General features: G+C 40.7%; 1 protein-coding gene across 1 annotated transcript; it reads left to right on the top strand.

Annotated features, from left to right (window-relative positions):
* The first annotated feature begins 575 nt into the window (after positions 1–575).
* Positions 576–12,269, top strand: micall2a (mical-like 2a). Its single transcript, XM_028412059.1, has 17 exons — positions 576–909; positions 1,114–1,162; positions 2,211–2,352; positions 2,444–2,610; positions 2,690–2,820; positions 2,899–3,384; positions 3,482–3,666; positions 5,455–5,515; positions 5,977–6,182; positions 6,341–6,445; positions 6,643–6,707; positions 6,883–7,006; positions 10,685–10,787; positions 10,881–10,954; positions 11,037–11,151; positions 11,228–11,274; positions 11,367–12,269. The coding sequence occupies exons 1-17, from the start codon at positions 767–769 to the stop codon at positions 11,444–11,446; spliced, it is 2,283 nt and encodes a 760-aa protein (XP_028267860.1). The 5' UTR covers positions 576–766; the 3' UTR covers positions 11,447–12,269.
* Positions 12,270–21,589: the final 9,320 nt, after the last annotated feature.

Raw genomic sequence — 21,589 nt, 5'->3', positions numbered from 1 at the left:
AGCTTGTTTGCTAAACTTGTTAGCAAAGAGGTAGCTCGCTGTACATGCAGGTCAAGCTAACAAACAATGTGCAGACCTCCCTAATTAAGACTTGCGCAATGTGTTAAATATGTTTTCTTACTTAGCCGAAATGTTCGGAAACTTTTAAACAACCATTAAAGAAACAAACTTTTATTACGTGAGCTAGCTTCACTGCTCGTGCTGTGGGAAACAGGTAAAAAACTGCTGCCATATTTTATTTAAAGAAGGTTGGCTGCCATGGAACAAGAAACTATTCATTTATATTGTTTTATCTTCACTGTAAGTTGACTTTGGTAAATAAAATGTTAATTCTGCTTTAGCTAGCAGTAAGTGAACAGTGAAAAAAAACAATGAATTGTATAATCTGAAGGAAAGTGTTGAAAATTGTATTTTAGAATATAAAACCTTATGTTTAAAGTAACCATAACACTCGTGGTGAGCACTTTTCTCTGTATTCAGCTGTAGTGAATAAGCTGTGGGTGTCAATTAGTGTAATGAGCTGAGAAACTGTAGAGTCTGGACCACAGCGGCTCGTTCAGACCGGCGATCAGTCAGGTAACAAGGAGGAAACAGGACGCAGCTGCGGCTCCGCGGTTCACGGTCACAGCCTGAGGACAGACGTTTTGTTTTTATTTCTTTTTCCTCTGACTCCTCCGCACACTTCAAACCTTTTGCCTGTTGCTCACTGCGTCTGCTCTGAGCTCACCAGTGCGGCGGTGGAGCCGCGCCGTAGCCGGGGGAGAGAATGGCCGCTATCAGGGCTCTGGAGCAGTGGTGTAAAGTGCAGTGTGACGGCTACAGAGACGTGGCCGTCACCAATATGACCACCTCATTCAGAGACGGAATGGCTTTTTGTGCTCTTATACACAAGTACAGACCGGACCTGATGTGAGTATTTAACTAACAAAAGTTCTAGAATGTAGTGACATTTTATTGGAGTTTAAGTTGGTGGCTGCCTCCAGTGTTTTTGGGTTATTCTTGTATGGTAGTAGTGCTAGTTTTCTTAATATCTATACTGCTTCTAAACATAGGTTTGTTGTTTTATTCTGGTGCAACTTGTCTTAACTTCTTGATTGTTTGTGTTGTTCCCAGTGACTATGACTCACTCAGAAAGGAGGATGTGTTTGAGAACAACAGACTGGTAAGCCTGTCAAGCAGTTTACTCTTTTGTCGCCCTGAGAAGAACACATTTCTTGCTAAACCTGGTGCATCATCGTAAACCTTCAGATCAGACCCACAATACACGCAGTATTTGTTCCCGCCTTGGCTTTTATGCAGTATATTGGTCAAATATGGTTCCACATTTCACAGAGCACAGCAGCAACATCCATATCTCTACTAATTTCAGACTTCTTCTTCGCCTCTGTCCACATGATCTCATTTATTTTGTTAACCTCTGAGCAGCAGAGCCGGGACCTCTCCATTATTTACCCTCTTCCTCTGGAGGGCCCTGCTGAGTGCTACAGTATATATGCGCTCTGTATGACTTCCTTGTTGTCTTGGATGATGCTGACAGAGTCAGCAACAAACCTGATCTCAGGGGAGAGGCTCCTCCAGCCTATTCATTTTGAATGAGGCATGCTGTCATCTGCCACTCGATCCTCATGACGATTGTTAACTTGAAGATGTATAGTTTTCGAATGCTACACCAGAAGAGCAGCTTTGTGGCTGGAGAATTGCGTGTTTGATGAGGTTTTAGGTTCTGATGTACTGTTGAAGATGCTCTCTGTGCTGAAACATGAGAACACAGCTTGTTTAGTCATTGACACCCTTTCTATATTTCATGAATAGCATCGTGTGTCTCACAGGTGGCTGTGTCACAAAATGCGTCTGTGTGTTTGTAGCAAAACAGACCCTCACGTTCTTTCATATTAGCACGTTTACTAAGAGTACTTTAACCTTAATGAGCTTGTCCAGGCTGATTCTAAACAATGCCCTGGCATCCTGCTCCCGCCATCCTCTTTCTCTCCCTACACACTCACAGGAAGTGTGCTATTCATTATGCAGACCTTTTCAGACCTCTCCTGGCTGGCCTCTGAATACTGTTAGTCTATTTAAAGGATTGTCTGACATTTTTTTTACGTGTCCTGTGTGCCCAGTGAAGTTTTTCTTTTTTTTTCATGGCAGAGTTGAAGTTTTCTCTCTCTCTCTCTCTCTCTCTCTCTTTTTTTGTGTTTTTTCTTCTCAAGGCTTTTCAGGTCGCAGAACAGGAGCTGGGGATCCCGGCTCTGTTAGATGCTGAAGACATGGTGGCTTTAAGAATCCCAGACAGGCTGAGCATTCTTACCTACGTCTCCCAGTATTACAACTACTTCAAAGGGCGGCCTCCCAGTGAGAACAAAAAAAAACCTCTAACTTTGAAGATGAGTTTGTGCACACTTGTGTGATGGTTTGAGACTAATGCTGCTATACTTGTCTTCAGTGGGAGGTGTAAAAAGGCCAGCAGAGGGCTCCAAGGAGGAGCCATCAGAGAAGAAGAATCTCCCAGTGGTTGCCAAAAGCTTTGTGTCTAAAACTGCCTTTGAGAATTGTTTACCTTCCACTCGCACAGCTCAGGCCTCACCCAGGCTGGCCAGGGCGGCTGCTCAGGTCAGTACTGCATTATGTCAAATAATGAATTTTGGGGCAGTTAACTTAAGTTATTTTTCTATTTATTTCTATTTCACAGAAGGTGGTTTTGGCAGAAAGTGCCAACAAAAATGGGACCCTCAACAGCAAATGTGTTGCGTGCAAGAGCCACGTTCATCTGGTTCAGAGGCACTTTGTGGACAGCAGACTCTATCACAGAAGCTGTTTTAAGTAACAAAGTCATCTTTGATCATTTCTAAATGATCCTATGTGTCACATATGTCATATTAATTCACTTTTTTCCTCCAGGTGCAGCGAATGCTCCAGTGTGCTTCATGCAGGAGGCTACAAACCTGGGAAGAATCCAGACACTTTCATCTGTAACTCCCACCAGAACAAGCCTTCCTGCTCTGAGGCTGCCATAAAACACAGACCTGCCAGTGCCAGCCAGCCCCACCCTGCACCCCAGCTCTCTTCGGTGCTGACCGCCCCGCTCAATATGATTCTAAAGCCTATCAGTCCTCCTCTGCCTTCCCAGGCCTGGACGGTCTCGGCCCAAAAGACGCAGGAGGCACGGCAGAAGTTTTTCCAGACCGCACCACAAGCTACAGAAACCTCAGCAGCAAACAGGAAGTCCACTGAGTCTTCCAATGGTTTAGCCAAGCCAAAGGTCCCACTGAAGGCAGACGAAGGAAAGAGCAATGCTAGGATGATTAATGGCAAGAAGCTAGCAGAAGAAAATTGTAATTGTAATAACAACAAACGCCCATTCACCATCAGATCAGCAGAGAGGCGGTGAGCATCACATCGTTTTAGCTGTGTTTAATTTATATTCAGATTATATTTAGACGCTGTGGTTTTGCCATGCTGATGGTGAGGGTTCTCACTGCAGGTTTGGTGTCGAGCCAAGTTTATCCAACAGCTCCAGTTTGAGAAGAGATAAATGCTGCCAAGACCCAGCAGGAAACTGTGCAGGACAGCCCTCCACCAGCCAGACACGCAGTGAGGAAGCGGGATGTCGAAAGGCCATCAGCGAAGACGACACAAGGCCAACAACTGCCTGCAAAACCGCCAAAGGCAAGCTCTGCTAAACTCACTTCACTTGTTCTTGGTCTGTTGTTTGACATGTAGCTAACATCCACCCAGCCCCCCCTCCCTTTCTCCTTTCTGTCTGTCTCACACATTCATTCAGACAAAGCCCTTTTGTCATTTTTGCCCTATTTATACAGCCGGTGCATGTAGCATGCTGTTAGCTGACATTTTAATTTCTGTCTCACACTAATGAACTTTCATAGTTGAACTGTCATTCTCCTGGGATGTACGGCCGTCGGTGGATTTGTCGACAGAAACACAATTACTGGTGGTTTTATTGTGAATTGTATTTATTTTTAGCATTGATGGACGTTTTCCTGGCATGGAATTGAAGTCTGCTCACTAATAGTAACCACACATATAGACCGGGCTTCACTCCAACTTGTTGTTGTAATCGCCCTTGGGGATTAGTGAATAATTTGGGTCTTACACAGATGTGGAGGTGCAGATCAGTCACTTTAGTGCACTGTTGTGAGAGACTGTCTAATGAAGCCCGTAGCTGCGCTCATTATCAGCTGTTTAGGTGAGTGTGAGAAGAAGAGTCGAGGGAGTCCTTTGTTTGTGTGCATGACATGAACTGCTTTAAGTTGCTAAAGCAGATGTCACACAGAAAACAAGAGCTGCAGCTGCAAGTTTACTCATTTTTACTAATTTTTTACTAGTTGTAAAAAAGTTCATGCAGAATAAGCTATTTACTTTTCTATTATGTTTTTATTTACAGATGAAACAATTGGTAAATCATAAATCAGATTAAGTGGCACCAATTGGATGAGTAAATATTTTACCTCCCATTAGTTATTTTAGCTTCTTAGATCTAAAAATTGGATGCTTCTCTTTTTTGTGATGATTTAGTTGTTTAGACTGAAGTTAATCAGATTAATACGAAAGAATTAATGTATGATCAACACTAAGGAAGAATATTTCTCCTGCACAACTTTAATTATATTTCTTTTCTTAGTATGAATGTTAAAGGAGAATGTAGGTCATTTGTTACAGCTTACTCTGCACAAAGGCTAATTTGTATTGAGTGAAACATGTGCCAGCGATGGTCAAGATCTTTGACCCAGAATTGCGAAGATGTCATCATCAGGATAAATCCTTACAGAGTAACCATAGATAACCTGCTTTTCTAGCTAGACCAACTTCTGTTCGGAGGCGGAGCTGTGAACTTATCTGTCTAAGTGGAAATAGTATAAATATGCCTTACAGTGACCCTCAGAGAAGCCATATTAGTAAATAATGGTTCTTTTCATAGTGTTGATAATCAGAAAATGATCAGGTTCTGTTCAGCATCAGTGAAGTATGCTCTCTCATCAATGTTTCCTTGTCTTTTGCTTGTCTAAGCATATTCATCCACTGTGTCCTCTTGCCGCATGCAAAGTATGTTTGTCTGTCCTTCTTCAGGGCAGGATTAGCAGAAGTATCTCCTAATGCAATTCCAGTGATTTCTTAGTCCCTTTATCATCTTCTACTACATTATCTGTGAGAGACTTTTTAAGTAACTTCTCATTATATTCATCCATGCGTACGACCTTCCTGTGAAGTACTTCTGTGGTAATTGTCAGCTTTGTAGACTGTGTAGACAAAAAAAATTGAAATGCAGTTTTACACGTGAAAAACATATACCGGTAACCAGACTGTCTGACAGGGCAAGGACAGGGTTAATTATCACTTACAAACCTCAGGTTTTATCAATAAAATCATAAATAGCAGCATACAATGGAAAGAAATGTGACCCTGATTATGTTTTCTGTCACTATCATTTTTCTGCAGATCCAGTTCACTATGAGTGGCAAACAAACATCAAACCTGTGAAAACAGAGCTTGGGCTAAAGTAAGTATCATAATGCTGTCCCTGTTACTAAACCACCTAATCAGCTCGAAGTGGAAGGTTCACACAGGTGGGCAACATATTGCTGGGAAAAAAAACACTGTTTAACATCTCTGACCTTTGAGCTTATTTACTCTCCAGAACATGGACACCTCGAGCTTCATCCCTCTCTGTTATTGTTGACTGCATGGTTCTGAGTGCAGCCGTACCTCTGTCCTCCATCTTAACAAGCCCTAAGGAGTGCCAGGCCTGAACCTTTCCTTCTCTAACACTAGACTATCTCACTTCTAACCCCTGCTGATGATTCCTCCACTGTTTCCATCACCTTTTAATATAATAAAACGAGCAAGGTGAGGTGTTTTTGTGTATGATTTCATACTGTTACCTCACCTGTCGGTGCTTTTTCATGTCACATACGTGCTATACTTTTACACGAGGCTTTCTTCTTTGATTGTTACTCACAGAGGTGCTGAACATGAACCTGATGCTTTCACTGAGCAATATGCACCAGGATTCATGCCCATGACTTCCTCCAATGACTCCATCAGTGCAACAAGGCCTCCCTCTGCTTCAACAGCTGCTGTGCCTTCACCTAGCTTTGCTCTGTTTGATCCTGCACGCTACAGGGAAGTTGGTGCTCAGAAACCTCTGTCTGCCTTTGAAAGCCAAGGTGAGTGATTTTAGCATATTTACATCAAATTTAATTCTAATCCCTGCAACAACATTGACATTGGGCTTTGATTATATTTTGAGTAGTAAACAGGAAAAGGGGGATTTCAGATTGAACTACAGATCTATATCATGTAAAACTTCCTGTCCTTACTTCAGGTTTTAAACACGGGAGTCGCTCGCCTGTAAAATCTCCACCCAGACCGCCGACTGTGGAATCTATTAGCTCTTCCACTGCTGCAGCCCATCATGGAAATCCATCAGGTTGCTCTCTGCCTATTTTTTCTTTAAAAAATGTCTCACACACACACACACACACACAAGTCTTCAGACATCTTGTTGATTTCTTGTGAGCAGGGTTTTTTTAAGTGAAAATAAATCAAGTGAAGTCATATGTGACAATGCTTTTCTGAAAAGCTGCCATGAAAGGGCTATCTAATCCTATTTTATCTACCTCTTAGCTGCTAAAAAGGGAAAGTATTTGTCACCCACCAACGCCTCCAGGACTGAAATGAGGTCACCCTCTGTAAGTTCCCTCCATTAAGTCTCTTAAGAGATTAATTAACAGCTTCACAAATATGCTTTCATTCCCTGCAAAAAAAAATGGATGACCTTCTTTACATTAAACTGGCCAAAGTCAAAATTTTCAAATTAAAATTGTCGTTACTTTTCTGTGACTTGAGGTCTTTGTTTCACATCAGGTGAAGTCTTATCACATTCCAGTGGAGCAGATTGAGCAGGAGCTGAATGATATTGAGACCAACTTGGCTCAGTTGGAGGCGGAGGGTGTGGAGCTGGAAAAGAAGCTCCGCAGCTGTGAGGAAGGTACGATATTGTTTTCCACATTACTCCCCTTCTACTTCCTTCTTTTTTTCCTGTTGAAACATTAAGCTGTAATTGATTGTTAAAAGAATTGTGAGATACATTTCAAACAATCCACTTATACCACTATAAGACAGCAGACATTTAAGAACACGACTCAACTGTTAGAACCAGCTGTTATTTTGCTTTTACACTGCTGTACTGCACACCCATCGTGCGTCACTCTTCCTCATTTTTTCAGCCGATCAGTAAAAAAACACTTAATAATACTTTCTTTCCTACTCCTGACAATAACAAAGCTGGGCAGTGTCATACCCATATCCCATGATCTTTCTAATAACCAGCAAACGGTCAACTTCGCTAACTGCCAAAATTTTGGCTGTGTTTATACTTTGTATTAGTTTTTTTTTTTTTTAATCATCAATATGTTTATTGATTTTGACAGGATGGTACAGTAAGTGACAACATGAAATTGGAATTTTACAGTTAAGTTAAGACAAACTCCCCACCCCAGGGAAAACAAAACACAACAACAGGACAGAACAAAAAGACCATCAAAGCAATTATGAACTGCCTCTGGAGCACCGCCCGATGCCTTGTGATGAGCTGAAAGTTGGGTTTTATGGAGATTTTGATCAGATAAGAAGAATATTCTATTAGAGAAAAGGGTGTAATGAAATGGATATGACTAGAATTTAAAAGTCAGAGAGCAGAAAAAATTATTTCAATTTAGACGTATGGAAGTACGTCTCAAATTTCATGTCCGACATGTAAAGTGACTTTGTATTAGTCTTAGTACGTTCTGTCGCTGTGTCCCAGTTCCCATTACTTCACAAAGGTGTGACAAGGTGGCCCTATTTTAATGGCTCTTTCAAATGCAGCCAACAAATGGCTTTTCCATGTAACAAAGGATGCATCAGGTGGACTCACCATTTCAGTTCATTGTACGCCTGTGATGGTATGACAGCAGACTCCACACATTAAACTGACTAATCAGTGTTTATAAAACATGTTATTAACTTTGACACAACAGTCATAGAGTACCCTTTTAACACTACATTACTCTCTAGGTACATCAGCTGTAGGTTGCTAGGCAACAGGAGCAATGCAGTGTGGTAGAAAGTCTACCACAGAATAGATCCCCGTATAACAAATGACCTTTGAGGTCTAAGAAGGTCACACCTCCCAACAAGGAAACACCTTATTGAATGTGTCACCTCTAAGCATGCAGCCCCTGAACTGGGACACAGCCTATGGCTGTTCTCCTTAAAGTACCGTATGTACGTTTGCGCGAGTGTGACTATAATGGGAACCCACTAGGGTGTCACAATATATTTGCTGGGTGTTGGTTAGAATATCCAGAAAACTAGGCTGGCTTCAACACTACAAAACACAATCAGATGTAATACAACATCCTGGTACTTGTGGCATGAGGACTCACTAATTCTTGGTGTGTGTGTACACAGCTGATGCATGTAAAAAAATGTTCTAATGAGTTTGTTTTAGATTAAAATAGATATTGACGCAGGTCATAGGTAGGCTCTGCCATAGATTTGGTTGTCTTTGTGTTTTCAGTCAGGTCTACCCATTGCTGCGCTCCAGCTCTAACCTCAGCCCAAATGTGGCACTTCAAATTAATAGTTTTTGTAGCCAACAAACCAATTTGTAGTGTAAGAAACTTCTTTTAATACAGTTTATGGTTCAGGAGGGTGAGGCACTTCCAGCGGTCAAATAATTCTTTTTCAATTAATAACCACAATGCAAAAATGTAATATTTTAATGCATTTGTGTGAATTGCTGAATCCTTTGCTGTGTCAGTGAATTGTGTCCTGGTTGCTTCACACATTATTTTCCCCATCAGCTGGAGGTGTGTGTGTGTGTGTGTGTGTTTGCGGGGGAATTACCTGCCATTTCTATTAATGTTTCTGCAGCCAAATGAGGTGAGAGGCACAGCCGGCCCACGGGGATGTTGCCTCTCCTTTGAGGTAGTCGGAGTAGTGGCCCTGATTGCTTTGCTCAAGGTCAACATGACTTGAGCAGAGTAATATATATTCTAGTCGATTGCTTCCTCCTTACTTTTTTTTTTCTCTTCCTAAACGCCACCCAGGAAGCCTGAGCATGCAGTCGCTTGGCCAGAATTTGACATCAATTGCACACCACCTAGGTGATCTTCTGCTTCTCAGCTGTCACCATAAAAAAGAAACCCTGGCACTCCAGTTCAGTCACAGTAGTTTTGGTGATGGCCGGATATCTGTTCCATTTATGCTTTAATGCAAATATGCATTTAGTGATTGGTGTGTAATTGAGATGGGCAAATATTTAGCCATAAATGACTTGATCCACCTACTCGAGTATTTCCGGTGTGAAGCAGAAACTTGTGTCCCGGTCACTAAACAATATTTTTTTTGAGTCAAGTAGATGCAGTAGTAGATTTTTTTCACAGTAGGCTTGTTTTTTAGGTCCTGCACCTAAATGGAAACACTACAATCATGGGCAGAAGAAGAGAGAACTCAAACAAACAAACAGACATCCAGAATATGTACAGCATTTTTCTATGTGGCCACAGCTGTTGCCAATCATAGAAAAATGGGAGCTCCACCTGTTGCAGATTTAAATTAACCATTTGTCTTTTTATAGCCTCTGCAAAGCATCTTCACTCCATTTTCTACACAACTGCAGAAAGCCTTTTACAAGGGTTTCATTCATCAAATCACTGCAGGATTTGTACAGAATGTTGTTGCAACCACATTTATTTTTAGGACATACATATAAGGTAAAAGATGTGTAATAAATAGAGTTCTAACCTTAGATTTGGTCCTAAACTCCACGACCAACATCAAGTTTCAAGTCCACAATGATTCTTGTTTCTTTCTGTATTACTCTCCTCATAATTTACAATAATAACTTTCCCTTAATTGACATTTAAAACCCCTTTTTGAGTGCATGATCACTAAACTAAAAGCCCCAAATGAGAACTTACTGCAGATGATTTAATTTACTGCTTAAATACAGCGACATTTAGGTGAATTAATCACGTGGAATAAAAGGAATGTCATGTTCTCTTCTGAAGTACAAACTAAGGAGGTCGCCAGGTTTGCTGTAACATCCTGTACTGTGTCTTTGACATTAAATTTAAAGATTCAGATGTAGCCAACAGTCTAGGCTCCATTTTTGAGATTATTGGCTCCAACATAGCCCCCCCCTTTAATAAACGTGTTGACATAGTCCCAGGAGGTGAGTCACCCGCCATCTTAATAAACCTCCCTCCTGTCAAAGAAACCCTCAGAACCACCTTCCCACAGCACACACCAGCCAAATGGTCTTTAAAAACCTCATTTTCACTTAACGTTATAATTGTGTAAATAAGAAAACAAATCAGCGTTAAATCTCGCTGTGTATAATGTGAGCCAAAGTTGTATTAAAATGTTTCTGTCTAAACACTTTGTGCCTAATTTATCCCTGCAGGATTTCAGTTAAGTCAGGAACATTTAGTTGCTGTTGAGCCAGCTACAGAGCACATGATTAAAAGTACATTTCTGTACTCTGCCCAGTCATTGACTGAATCCTTAAGTGATCATAATTAATTGATAAATCTTTACCAATATGAACACATCACTGCTTATAGAAGATTACTGTGTTATCTCATTTCTAATATATTGAGTGTTACTAATGTGTTTTCAGAGGGAGAGGGGGACATACTGATGGACCCGCTGATGGTTGACTGGTTTAAGCTCATTCGAAAGAAGCAGATGTACATCAGGAAGGAGTCAGAGCTTGTATACATGTAAGTACCGCTTGTCATGTCTAGGATAAAGGCTACATACTTCATTATATACTCTTTTCTAAGTGTTCGGAGACCTCAAACATTACATTTTAGAGCCAGGACCCAAGAGCTGGAGCAGCAGCAGCCAGGTGTGGAGGGGGAACTTCGTAGGCTGCTGGAGAAGCCAGGTAAAAAAAAATCAGACTCATTACTCACCTCTGTTACCTCCTTTTCTTTTTCCAAACATGCAAGTTCTCCTTGGTTTCACAGATCATTTGAAGTCCAGAGAGGAGCAGCAGAGGGAGAAGAAGCTGCTGCAGAGGCTGATGGAGATCGTGGATGGCAGAAACGCCATCGTGGAGGGTCTGGATGAGGACAGGCTGAGGTGAGCCACCTCAGAACAATGCAGAGAATTTAATATAATGTGCACACAAGGCAGTAAGGCTTTCGTTTACTTTCAGGGAAGTGGAGGAGGATCAGCAGCTGAATAAAATGATGCAAAATCTTGGTGAGTATCAAGAAAATGTCAAGAAAATGTTTAAATTTGTCTTTATAATATCAAAACATCTCATTTATGGTGTTTTTTGGGGGGGGCAACAGGAGTCAAGAAAACCAAAAATAAGAGGAAAAGCTCCATTTCAAAAATGTTCAGGCGGAGAAGTAAAAGACAGGTTGAATGATATGAATTGTTTTTATTGTATTTATCTTCTTTTAAACATTTAAAGCGGTTATATTTTAGGCACAATATAGTGTGGAAGAAGAGATATTACTAGTATTCAAAAGTTAAGGGCTTTGTCTGCACTTTGTTTCAGAAAAGTTACTCTAAACGTTAAAAAAACACCTTTAGTTATGTGTCTTTCACAATGTGTTTGTGTCTTAGTTTCCAAAATATAAAATGCACATGAACGTATGCATGGCTCGGTGGGAGGGGGACACACTGGCTGTTCCATATCCAAATGAGTGAGGAGTATAAATGTGTAATCCTTCAAACAGCCTTGATGCAAAATGAAATTATTTCAGTATTTATTTAATAATGGATTTGAACAAATTTCCTATACGGATATTAGTAAAGAGCCCGGACAATTAAGTGTGAATGGCTGTGGAGTGTAAAATGGAGAGCCACACATGTTGCAGGCTGCTGCTCTCCCCTCTCCCCTCTCTCTCCCTCTCTCCCTCTCCCTCCCTCTCTCTCTCACACTGTACTGTAGGTGGCAGCCTGGGTATGCTCTATCACAAGAGCTAGAAGTTGGAAATCCAATTTGCCACAGTACAGACAGTTAATTTCTTTGCTAATTTTATAAATGCTGCAAAAATGTTCAGCTGTGCTGATGCAATAATGTTATGTGAAAGAGGATTAGGTAGAGCAGTAGCTTATGGCTGGGGAAGGCTTATAAACTATAGGTTGTATTGAGCGCTTTATCTTCAAACCTGCTTTAATTAAACGTTACTCTTTACTAATATCTGCTTCAGAATTGCTCCATACCTGAGCTATTAAAATGTTCAAGCGGCGCGTGGAGTCGCTCATGTGTGAAAATGGCATTCGCAGTGTTTGTAAGGAATGTACTGTAACGTTGCATTATAGAAGTGTTATTGAAAGGTATGTACTTGTTCTCTATTTATAGGATTTTAAAACTTGAAATCTGTTGTCCAATAAATCCTTTGAAGATTAGCGCCTATGAGAGGTTGAATTATTTCCTCAATAACGGCTCCCTTTGGCACACATCTCTCTATTTAAACTTTTTATCACTCCGTTACAAGCTCCTCCAATGACTGTTGATTCAACGGCTGCTGAGATCAGAGGAAACCAACAACGCTGCAACTCCTCTCGCATTAAAAGCGCGCACTGATCACAGAGCTGCATCAATTTCTGCTCTTTTTAAAGACAGCATCAAGATAATTCACCGCCGTCAATACATGAGCCGCCGCCTATAAACTACACATGCCTCAATTTTTGAGACGCATGAAATTGCGATCATGAACTTGGAACACAAATCTTTCTAACTGAGCAGAGTTGTGGATGCTATTGGTACAAAAAAAAAATGCCACGCATGATGTGGGTGACAGTCGAGACTGAATGTGTGATATTAGAGTTAATTAAAGCTTTGCGCCCCATCTACTGCAAATGCTTGCACTTCTGCAATTAAGAATCAAAGGCGAGGGCTTAGTGTCAGGGGGGTGTCTAATACATGGTTTTAACAGGAATGGGACCTGATTTGCCAAGCTCCTAGCGACAAGCATTAACAACAGCCTCAAATTAGAGGGACATTAATATTCATAAGTAAAACAATTCATCCTGTGAATGTGTGATGAAATGGAATCCTCTGAGGTGAGCTCTTGTGTCCAGGCTGCCATCGTTCATTAAAATATGCCATTACCCATGAAGTGCTTAATCTTTATGAAAGGGTGGTAAAAATCAGTTTGAACTGCTCTGACAGAAAGGTGGAAATTGTGATATTGTTCAGCACCTTACATTATGTTAATCCTGTACATTTTTTTAAACATGTAATGTCAAACAATATAGCCCTGGGATTCCTGAATGGCAATCTTTGCTGAATATTAGTCTGTTATTCTATTAATTCTATTGCTTTATGATGTTTTGGTCTCTTCTAATTTCTCTCTCTCTCTTTCAGTGTGTGTGTGTGTGTGTGTGTGTGTCTTATTCCAGTCCCTGCCAGAGTCTCTGCCACTAGCCTGTAATTATGATCCTCGAGGTAATTTTATCAGGCTCATTAGCTCTGATGAGTAAACGAGAAGCGTGCTTCTAATTTATTGGCCATCCAGGCTGGAGACTTAATTCTCATCAGAGAGATCATAATATTTGTATAGAGAGAAAGAGATATACAGTACACATACACTCTGATACATTGCTGTTAGATCAACACTGAGGGCAAGACTTAAAATCAGTAATTACACTCATTTTTAAAATGATTTTAACAGATGCCACGCACAGAACATTGTCTTTTTGTCGATTCAAATGAGTAGCTATTGTTTACATTCGACTGTGAGTTTTATCTTCCAGCAACAAAAATTAGATTCTCACACCTCTGCAAACAAAATTGCATTGTTTTGGTCCCTGTTCAATGGAGATTATCCATTTTCTGTGTCAGAGACTGTGTTAAGGGAGCGCTGTAAATACGCTCACAATTTCCTAGTGTGTAGAAATTTGCATTGAGGGGAAATTATGCATGCTGGCTAGTGGAAATGAAATGTATAAAGTGCATGACTGGTAGACTTGACAAGTGCAGCTTTCATCCATCTCAAATGAATAATTTTCACTTCCCTTAAACATCCTTAATCCAACCATGTTATCAGCGGGCATGCAGGATTCTGCCAAGACTTTTTCTCCTTAACGGCACAGCAACTTTCAACTTGCCTGAGATTCTGCACTGCAGTTGCTTACCACATGGTCTTAGGGACTCACTCCTTATCCTTTTTTTCCTGCTGGTTTTTGTGGATCAGTAAAATTCCTTCAAAACACAATATATACATAACGCAAGTCTCTAATAGATAGCAGAATGTCTCACTCTACCCTCCTCTGTGCTGCCTCAGAGGTCGACTTAATGCACTGTATTTTACCTCTTGATTCACATTGGCAAAGGATGGTGTCTCAAAAAAAAAAACCTATTTGCTCTGTGGCCCTTTATCCTCTATTTCAAATTTCAGTGACAGGACCCTTCCATGTGGTTTTGAAAGGGATAGAGAAGGATGTTCATGGTAAATTACTCATTTACAGCACAGTATTCTGTTATTTTTAGGCACCTTCTTCACTGTAATGCACACGTTGTGATACACTATTGAGGGGAAAAAAATCGTATTTTAATTTATGCGTTGTAGCATGTTTTCTAAATTCTACTGACAATAAACAATGAAATGTGTAATTGGTGTTTATGCTGCTAATCCGCATGATAGCCCTTAATATGAAGGGTTACCTGGCTATTTTCAATATCCACTTCCTCAGAAGCCTCAGTTTTGCGATAAGAATATTAACCTCATCAATTTCAGGTAACTTTCAACGCTTTAACATCTTGTCTTAAAGACCTACGTGTTAGCAGGAGTCTCAGCCTTGGCATTTAGTGACATTTTAAGCCTTTTAACAGAATCCAGACAGGGATTTGCCGTTTCCACCAAAGGAAAATAATTTATATCCTCCTTTCTGAGAAACTGTGGGTAGAGGGATTAAATACACCAAGAGAGATTTGTATGTGGTGCAAGTAAAACAATGTTGTGACTCAGTTAATACATTTCCTACTTTCATGCTTTGAGGAAGTCAGGAGTTGTTACTCATCGGGCTGAAGTTGGCTTTGATGCTTTTTTCTTGTTTAATTTTGGAGGCTTTTTAAAGTGTGCAGCGACTACGGAGCTCATGCACCTGAAGTGGAGACAATGCACTGAAAAGTCTGACCAAAGACCACTTATTGTGCATTCTTTAGACTCTGAATTATATTTAAAAAAAAAAAATGATGTCATGGTGCACAAAAAAAAGCAACATTTTTTCTTTTTAAATGACAGCCTGGATCACAAAAGGGTCTTTTCTGCATGCTGGATGGGTTGTGTGGACTGTGTATTCGCCAGTGCTGCGATGACTGCTTGTGTGTAGTGGAGACATGCAGGGGGCTCTGTTCTCTCTGTGGGCAGGCAGCTTTGATGCACTGCCTCTCTTATCTCATGCCTGGCAAGGTTAATGAAGTGGTGGCACTTTTGGAGGAAGTAGAAATGGGATGAGTAGCAAAGACCAGAGGAAGCTCGGAGGATGAAACGTCCTGCTCTTAGCGGCTGTAAGTGGCAATTTTGGTGAATTACATAGACAATAAGAAAAGGAGGGGAGGTGTGTGTGAGTGTGTGTGGGGGGGGGGTGTCATCCTCTTAAACACAACAGACGTCTGAACCAGGAATGGTTGATTGCATCTCTTTCAGCCTGGTTCATATGAAATTACATTAGCATTTAGGCATCACTTGTAACATGATCTCCTTGTTGCAAATCTAGGAATAGTGTTAATGTGCACAAAATAACATGGAGTTTGAATCAGAGGAGCTTTCAGCAGGAGAGAGTTTCTTCTCCTTTTGAGGGACTTCTGAAAACCTGCTGTCCCTTTTTTTTTTTTTTTTTGCAACAAGTCTCACTTAAGTGAAAGTAAAAGGATCTTGGAAGCCAGCTCCAGCTTAAACAAAGGGCAGCTATGGCAGCCTAATATAAATATAATAACAGCTGATGTACTGCTAATGCTCTGTATTTCTTAGCTTTTTTTTTTTTTTTTTTTTGCTTTTAATATTCCAATTCCCTTTGCATCTATGAGAGCTAATAGGTAAACAGTCCTGAATGGGAGAAATGAAGCAGGTCTACATGCCAATGAATTAGCATATAGATGAGTTCATCTCATACAAATAGTGCTCTTTTGCCCAGAACTCCCTGTGCTGAGCAAAGATCATGTATGTAAAGTATGCATGCAGGGAATGTAAATTAATCCATTTCAATCATCATTCAATCTAATAAGATTTTTTTTTTTTCATTCCGTCTCCTCATTTGTCCCTCGTTGCTCAAATGTCCAGAAAATACAGAGAGGGCGGTCAAACTATTCCCAGAAGCAGCTTAATTGTTTAACAGAATAAAGAAAAAATAAAATAAAATAAACAAAAGTGATGTCAATTACAAATAATCGTGATCAAATGTTTCAGTGAATTCACATAAAGCTTTCTAAAAAAGCAGAGATTTCATAAAGGGAATGCCATTGACCGTATGTTTTGTATTTGATCCTCATTATTGTAATTCCATAAACAAACACCGCCTCTGTGAAACTATTTGTCACATAGCTCTTGTTAATATGCTAAAAGAAGCTTATAGAATTGGGTCAGCTAATTAAGCAATTAGCTTATTTCAGCTCTGTGGTCCGGCTGTTGCTAATCTATGGCATTGTGAGCCCAGATCTCTCCCCCCCAACACAAAAAAAAAAACTGAGAGGCTTGTGCGTCTGCGTCTCCCATCCCGTCTGACAAAGGATCATGTTTGAAGCCATCCTTCCCCTCAGCCCGAAAGGCACAAGACTTGTCTCTGTTCACTAATGCTCACGGTTCTCATGCAAATCCTCCGAATTGAATGGGTTGTTTATTGTCTCGTTAAGATATTGAGACATTTATGCAGTGTTGTTGGAGTGTTTGCTCTGTGCGTTTGTAGCTGTGTTAACACACATGAAATCCCAGACAGATTAGAGTTTGATAGCATTAAAGCCATGATGAATGTTGGTGGCTTTTTAAGCAGAGCCTGCCACGTGGCTTCTTATACCAGGCATCTGACGAGGGGTAAAGTTAGGCGGCGTGACAGCGGAGCCGTAAATACATCACTGCAATCGTTAAATGCAACTTTCTTTTTGTTAGTGACTTTAAGGAGAAGCTGCTTGTACTGTAGGCCGGCTGTTTCGTGGCTGTGTTCTGTCTTTAGGTGCAATTTTAGTATGCACCAAAAAATTATGCATATGAATATAATATTTTGTGTTTGTATTGTTTTATTCTGGCCTAATAAAGGTGCAATTTGTATCGTTTTTTTATTAAAAAATTAGTTAGCACCATTATGTAATACCATGTAACACCAGAGGGTGGAATATTGAGCTAATGTAGCATCTAGCCTGCCCAGTGTAAGATTATAATCAATCATTATGATAGTGTTGCCAATGAATAAAACACAGTGATGGCTCTTGCAAAGTGATCATTGAAGAGTAGGATTAATGACAAAGCTGAGCAGCTGGAGTTTGTTTTATTATAGATTTGCACACCTGGTCACACAATGCTTACGATATCACCTCAACAGGCAGCGAAGGCCTAGTCCTGAGAGCAAGGCAAGACTTTGCAAAGCTGCAGGAAACTGTAGAGGGCCATCTTTTAACACCTAGCTGTATTCTGCTCTTCATAACTTACCTGTGCTGCTGAATGAATGATGAATCTCAACAGATAAAAGCTTGTGCTGCTTTGGAAGTGTAGTGCATTTTTAAACTATGGAACGCTAATAGCATTTTGATGAGAGAAATCTGAGTGAGAAGTGTACCTAATTGAAGGAAAAGGCTTGAAATGCATTGTTAACGGGTCAGAGAGAGACACCACTTATGGTCATGATGATGATATGCAAGGTGTGGAAATGCATTTCCAATCTCCCTAGCTTGAGCCCATCAGTTTCCATTCAGAAGTGTGTGCACTTGTTCATTAAGCTTATGCATATCATCAACTGGTGCACTCATTCTATCAGGCAGATATGGCAGGGATAAAACCATGTGAAGGATGGAAATTCAAACAACCATTCTCATTTGCAAAGGTCATTAAAGCCTGGCATACATTAGAAAATCTGCTAATTATGAAATGGCTTAACTCCACATTCAGTGGGATTATGTCTGCTCATTTAGAATATGTTGATCCCCTCCCTTACTCGCCACAAGACAGTTGATGTATGGGACTTGTGGCACAGAACTAATGTTCCCAGTGCTTGTCGGTCATCTTAACTGACTGTAAGAAGTCCATAAAAGTGGCCGTCTCGTTCTGAAATGAGTATCTGCATCAACAGCACAAGACAGACACAAGTTTTAGAGCTGCTGGGAGAGTTTGTCACACTGATGATGTTCAGCTCATCCGCTTTAACATCAAGTTAAAAACAGTTTTTTCTTTTCAAACAAATAAATCATTTAAGCTGCCATTATAATGATTTTTAAGTTGAGCTTCAGTCGATGTAAATCAATCACTGGCCCTGCAAGTCATATGATACATAATCAATATGTAACAGATTTGTATAGGAAGCTAAGGATCAGTTGTGTACTTTTGTACACTTTTTTCAACCCTTAATTGTCGAAAATCTCTTCTATATTGGAATTCTCATTAGGCGTATGTTTGCCGATACACTGACGATGTTCAACTAATTTCGCCAAATCACTGATGCTTTTTTCCCCCGATCTAATTCTAGGGAACATTAAAACTCTCCTGTGGTGGAATTAACATATCTTGACTTGAGCAACTAAACTTTATTAGCATACTTTTCTAGTAATCATGTCATTTTTTTGGTTATATTCTAGGCCTATGGTGCTGTTAATGAACACATTCCAATGTCTTCTCTATTAACTTATCTACTCCAATACCACAAGACTTCTTACTATGCTGGAAACCTTTACTCTTACAGATTAGAAGGAAATTTAAATGAGTGAATAAACTGTGCAAAAGGCAGAAAGTGAAGGGAGAAATTGCTTTGTATTGCATTTTTTTTAAGTGGTTGCCATCGGTTTTCTAGCGACATGGATTTTTTCTTCTTGAACTGATTCCAGCTCTGTTCTATTGACAGTGTAATTCACAGTTAACCTAATGACTTAACTCCAATAACACTTGTTACAGTCCTCTAATTGACTGGAGATCCTTCCTGAGAATGTACTTTCTATGACTGAACCCTATACGATGGATCGGATCCACACATACACACGGACCGGACCTTCTGAAACAGCCTCCGCATCTTCAGACCTCGTTGGATCAAATCACTCTGAATTTGGTCTGTTTAATAATCCAATTGCCAATTAAGACAGGCGGCAGTGCTTAGATCTATAAAAGGTTAATAAGCCTCAGCTGCAGTGTGTTTCTCTTGGGTAAATGTCACTTAGACATAGGCCACCATGGGTCAAGATCTCCCTCCAGATCTAAATTTAATCACATAGCATTGCCTGGCCCCGTCCTCACCCTCATTAGTCCTTGGCTTGTGCAGGAGTAAGATCTGCCCCGCTTTAGCCCTGGCACTCTCCTTCCTCCCAGCACCCTCTAACCTGAACGTTCCGGCATCATCCAGGCAGACACAAAACTGATAAAAGATCTACAGTACAATTTGCAAGACATGTGGGTCTGCAGGAATTGTCTTGCACTTAAAAAATGGGTGAGGGAGGGAGGGGGGGTGTTGCTTTGAAAGTTGCCCGTGCCATCATATGGTGCGATCTGTTTGGCTGAGGCGTCACCTGACGCGGGCCCGTGCCACCTGTCGCGGCCTGCCCCAGATAATGGCAAGAATGACCGCCGTGATTCAAGCAGCCGTCTCAACTTAATTATCTCCTTAGAGTTTAATTAACTAGCTCATCTATTGGCCAAAAAAAAAAAAAAATCCTCGAATCACTACAAATCACAGCCACCGAGACAGAACGGATCATGGTGAGATTATTGTTTTTGTTTAAAGCTGTTGAAACGCACGAGGTGCATCATGACGAATAAATCCTGAGAGGCTGTGTATGATTAGAATGGATACATTTCCATATTGTTTGTGGGAGTACCGGAGGGAAAGCGCTGTCATACGCTCTGTATGAGTGTTATGAATGTGTCCCTTATTTTTAACTGCTGAAAAGATGTCATGGTGTAAGGACTCCATATGGAACGGAATGCAAAATCATTTAGTTCTGAATGTTAATACGAATTACGTACAAAATGGGTAATAATTCTTCTGCCCTACAGAAATGATTAACATAATTCTGATAAATAGGCAGATGGCAGAATGTGTGAATTGAGGTAGATTTATCTTAATTAATATCTTGAACCTACTTGGAGAAAGGTAAATGGCTCCACCGGGGCCAGAGATGTTCCTCTGTCTTGTGTGTGTATCTTTCTCATGGCCTGACATGTAGTAGTGGCCTGAGGATATTAAGTTGCTCTCCAGGTATGCATCAAACCCAGGCAGGCTGCTGATAATGAACATATACCCCCACACACGCACACACACACACACACACACACACACACTGATATCACATACCCACTTTACTCCACTAATAAAAACATTTTAACTATTTTTTTCTTCTTCTCTCGGCTGCAGTGTGGCAAACATTCATCATCATTTTCCTGCAAATGCATTAGCTGGCATTTCTTGCTTTTATTGCTGGCGTCAAATAAAGTGTGAATTTCTTTTACTCATCACAAATTAAGGCAATTAAAATGTTAATTATTACAAGTGGAAAAGGGACAAAGGAATTCAAATAAATTGATGTATTGACGTTTTTTTAATTAATTCATTCGGGTTCCTACTGTGTTGGATAATTATGCTTAAGTGTTTAATTACATATTTTGATGGGATCCTCAATTACTCTGGCTTAATAAAATATCATTAGCCTGTCTCCCAGGTTTCTAAGCTGTGGAGACATACAGTATTAGTGCTTAAATAAAATATTAGATTACAGGCTGGGTGCGATGCGCGCCCCTCAATCTCTACTAAATCTCTGTTAACCTGGAAGCCGCTCTTCACATCAAAGTTTGACACAGCAGCAAACAAACAATGTCAAATTTACATATTAATTAGCGCCGGGCTATCAGCACGGGTGATGAATTCCAATGTGTGGCCCCCCCCACGGCCGCCGTGGCCCCCCCCTAGTTCGCTGTGATCCGCAGCCACAGTGCCGCCTTGTGGGAGCCTTCGGCTGCTCAGCTCAGGCCCCACCGCCCCCCCCCCCCCACCTTTTCCCGGCAGAACAATGAGAAATTACCTCCACCTAAAGGCCAAGCAGACCCTCCCCATCTCAGGCGCGATAGCTTTTATTACACGGCGAGTGTAAATATTCAATATCCTTTCACCGACTGTGTGTCTTACAAATCAATTTGCGGTGTCACAACATCAACTGCAAAATATGCAAAGCACAGATAAGTACCTAGTTGTCACCCATCCAGTGTTGCTCAGTCAACCTCCTCTGTCAGAATGCACGTAAGGAACGCTGGCTGCCATCTGCCTGCTGTATGAAATTATCTCGTTTAAATCCTCTAAAGGTTATTGCAGTTACGCAAGTGATCCGTCAGTTTCGCAGCTCCATGTTACACAGCAGTGAACAAATTTCTACTCT

The sequence above is a fragment of the Parambassis ranga genome, chromosome 8 (genome assembly GCF_900634625.1).
Source record: "Parambassis ranga chromosome 8, fParRan2.1, whole genome shotgun sequence".
NCBI lineage: Eukaryota > Metazoa > Chordata > Actinopteri > Ambassidae > Parambassis > Parambassis ranga.
This window is presented reverse-complemented; position numbering and strand designations above follow the sequence as displayed.

Bases quoted from the DNA above. Each gene is read 5' to 3' on its own strand.
- micall2a (XM_028412059.1), top strand. From the start codon at position 767: ATGGCCGCTATCAGGGCTCTGGAGCAGTGGTGTAAAGTGCAGTGTGAC. The intron at 3,667-5,454 runs GCAAGCTCTGCT...ATTTTTCTGCAG, and splicing joins TGCCTGCAAAACCGCCAAAG to ATCCAGTTCACTATGAGTGG. The intron at 11,152-11,227 runs GTGAGCCACCTC...GTTTACTTTCAG, and splicing joins CTGGATGAGGACAGGCTGAG to GGAAGTGGAGGAGGATCAGC.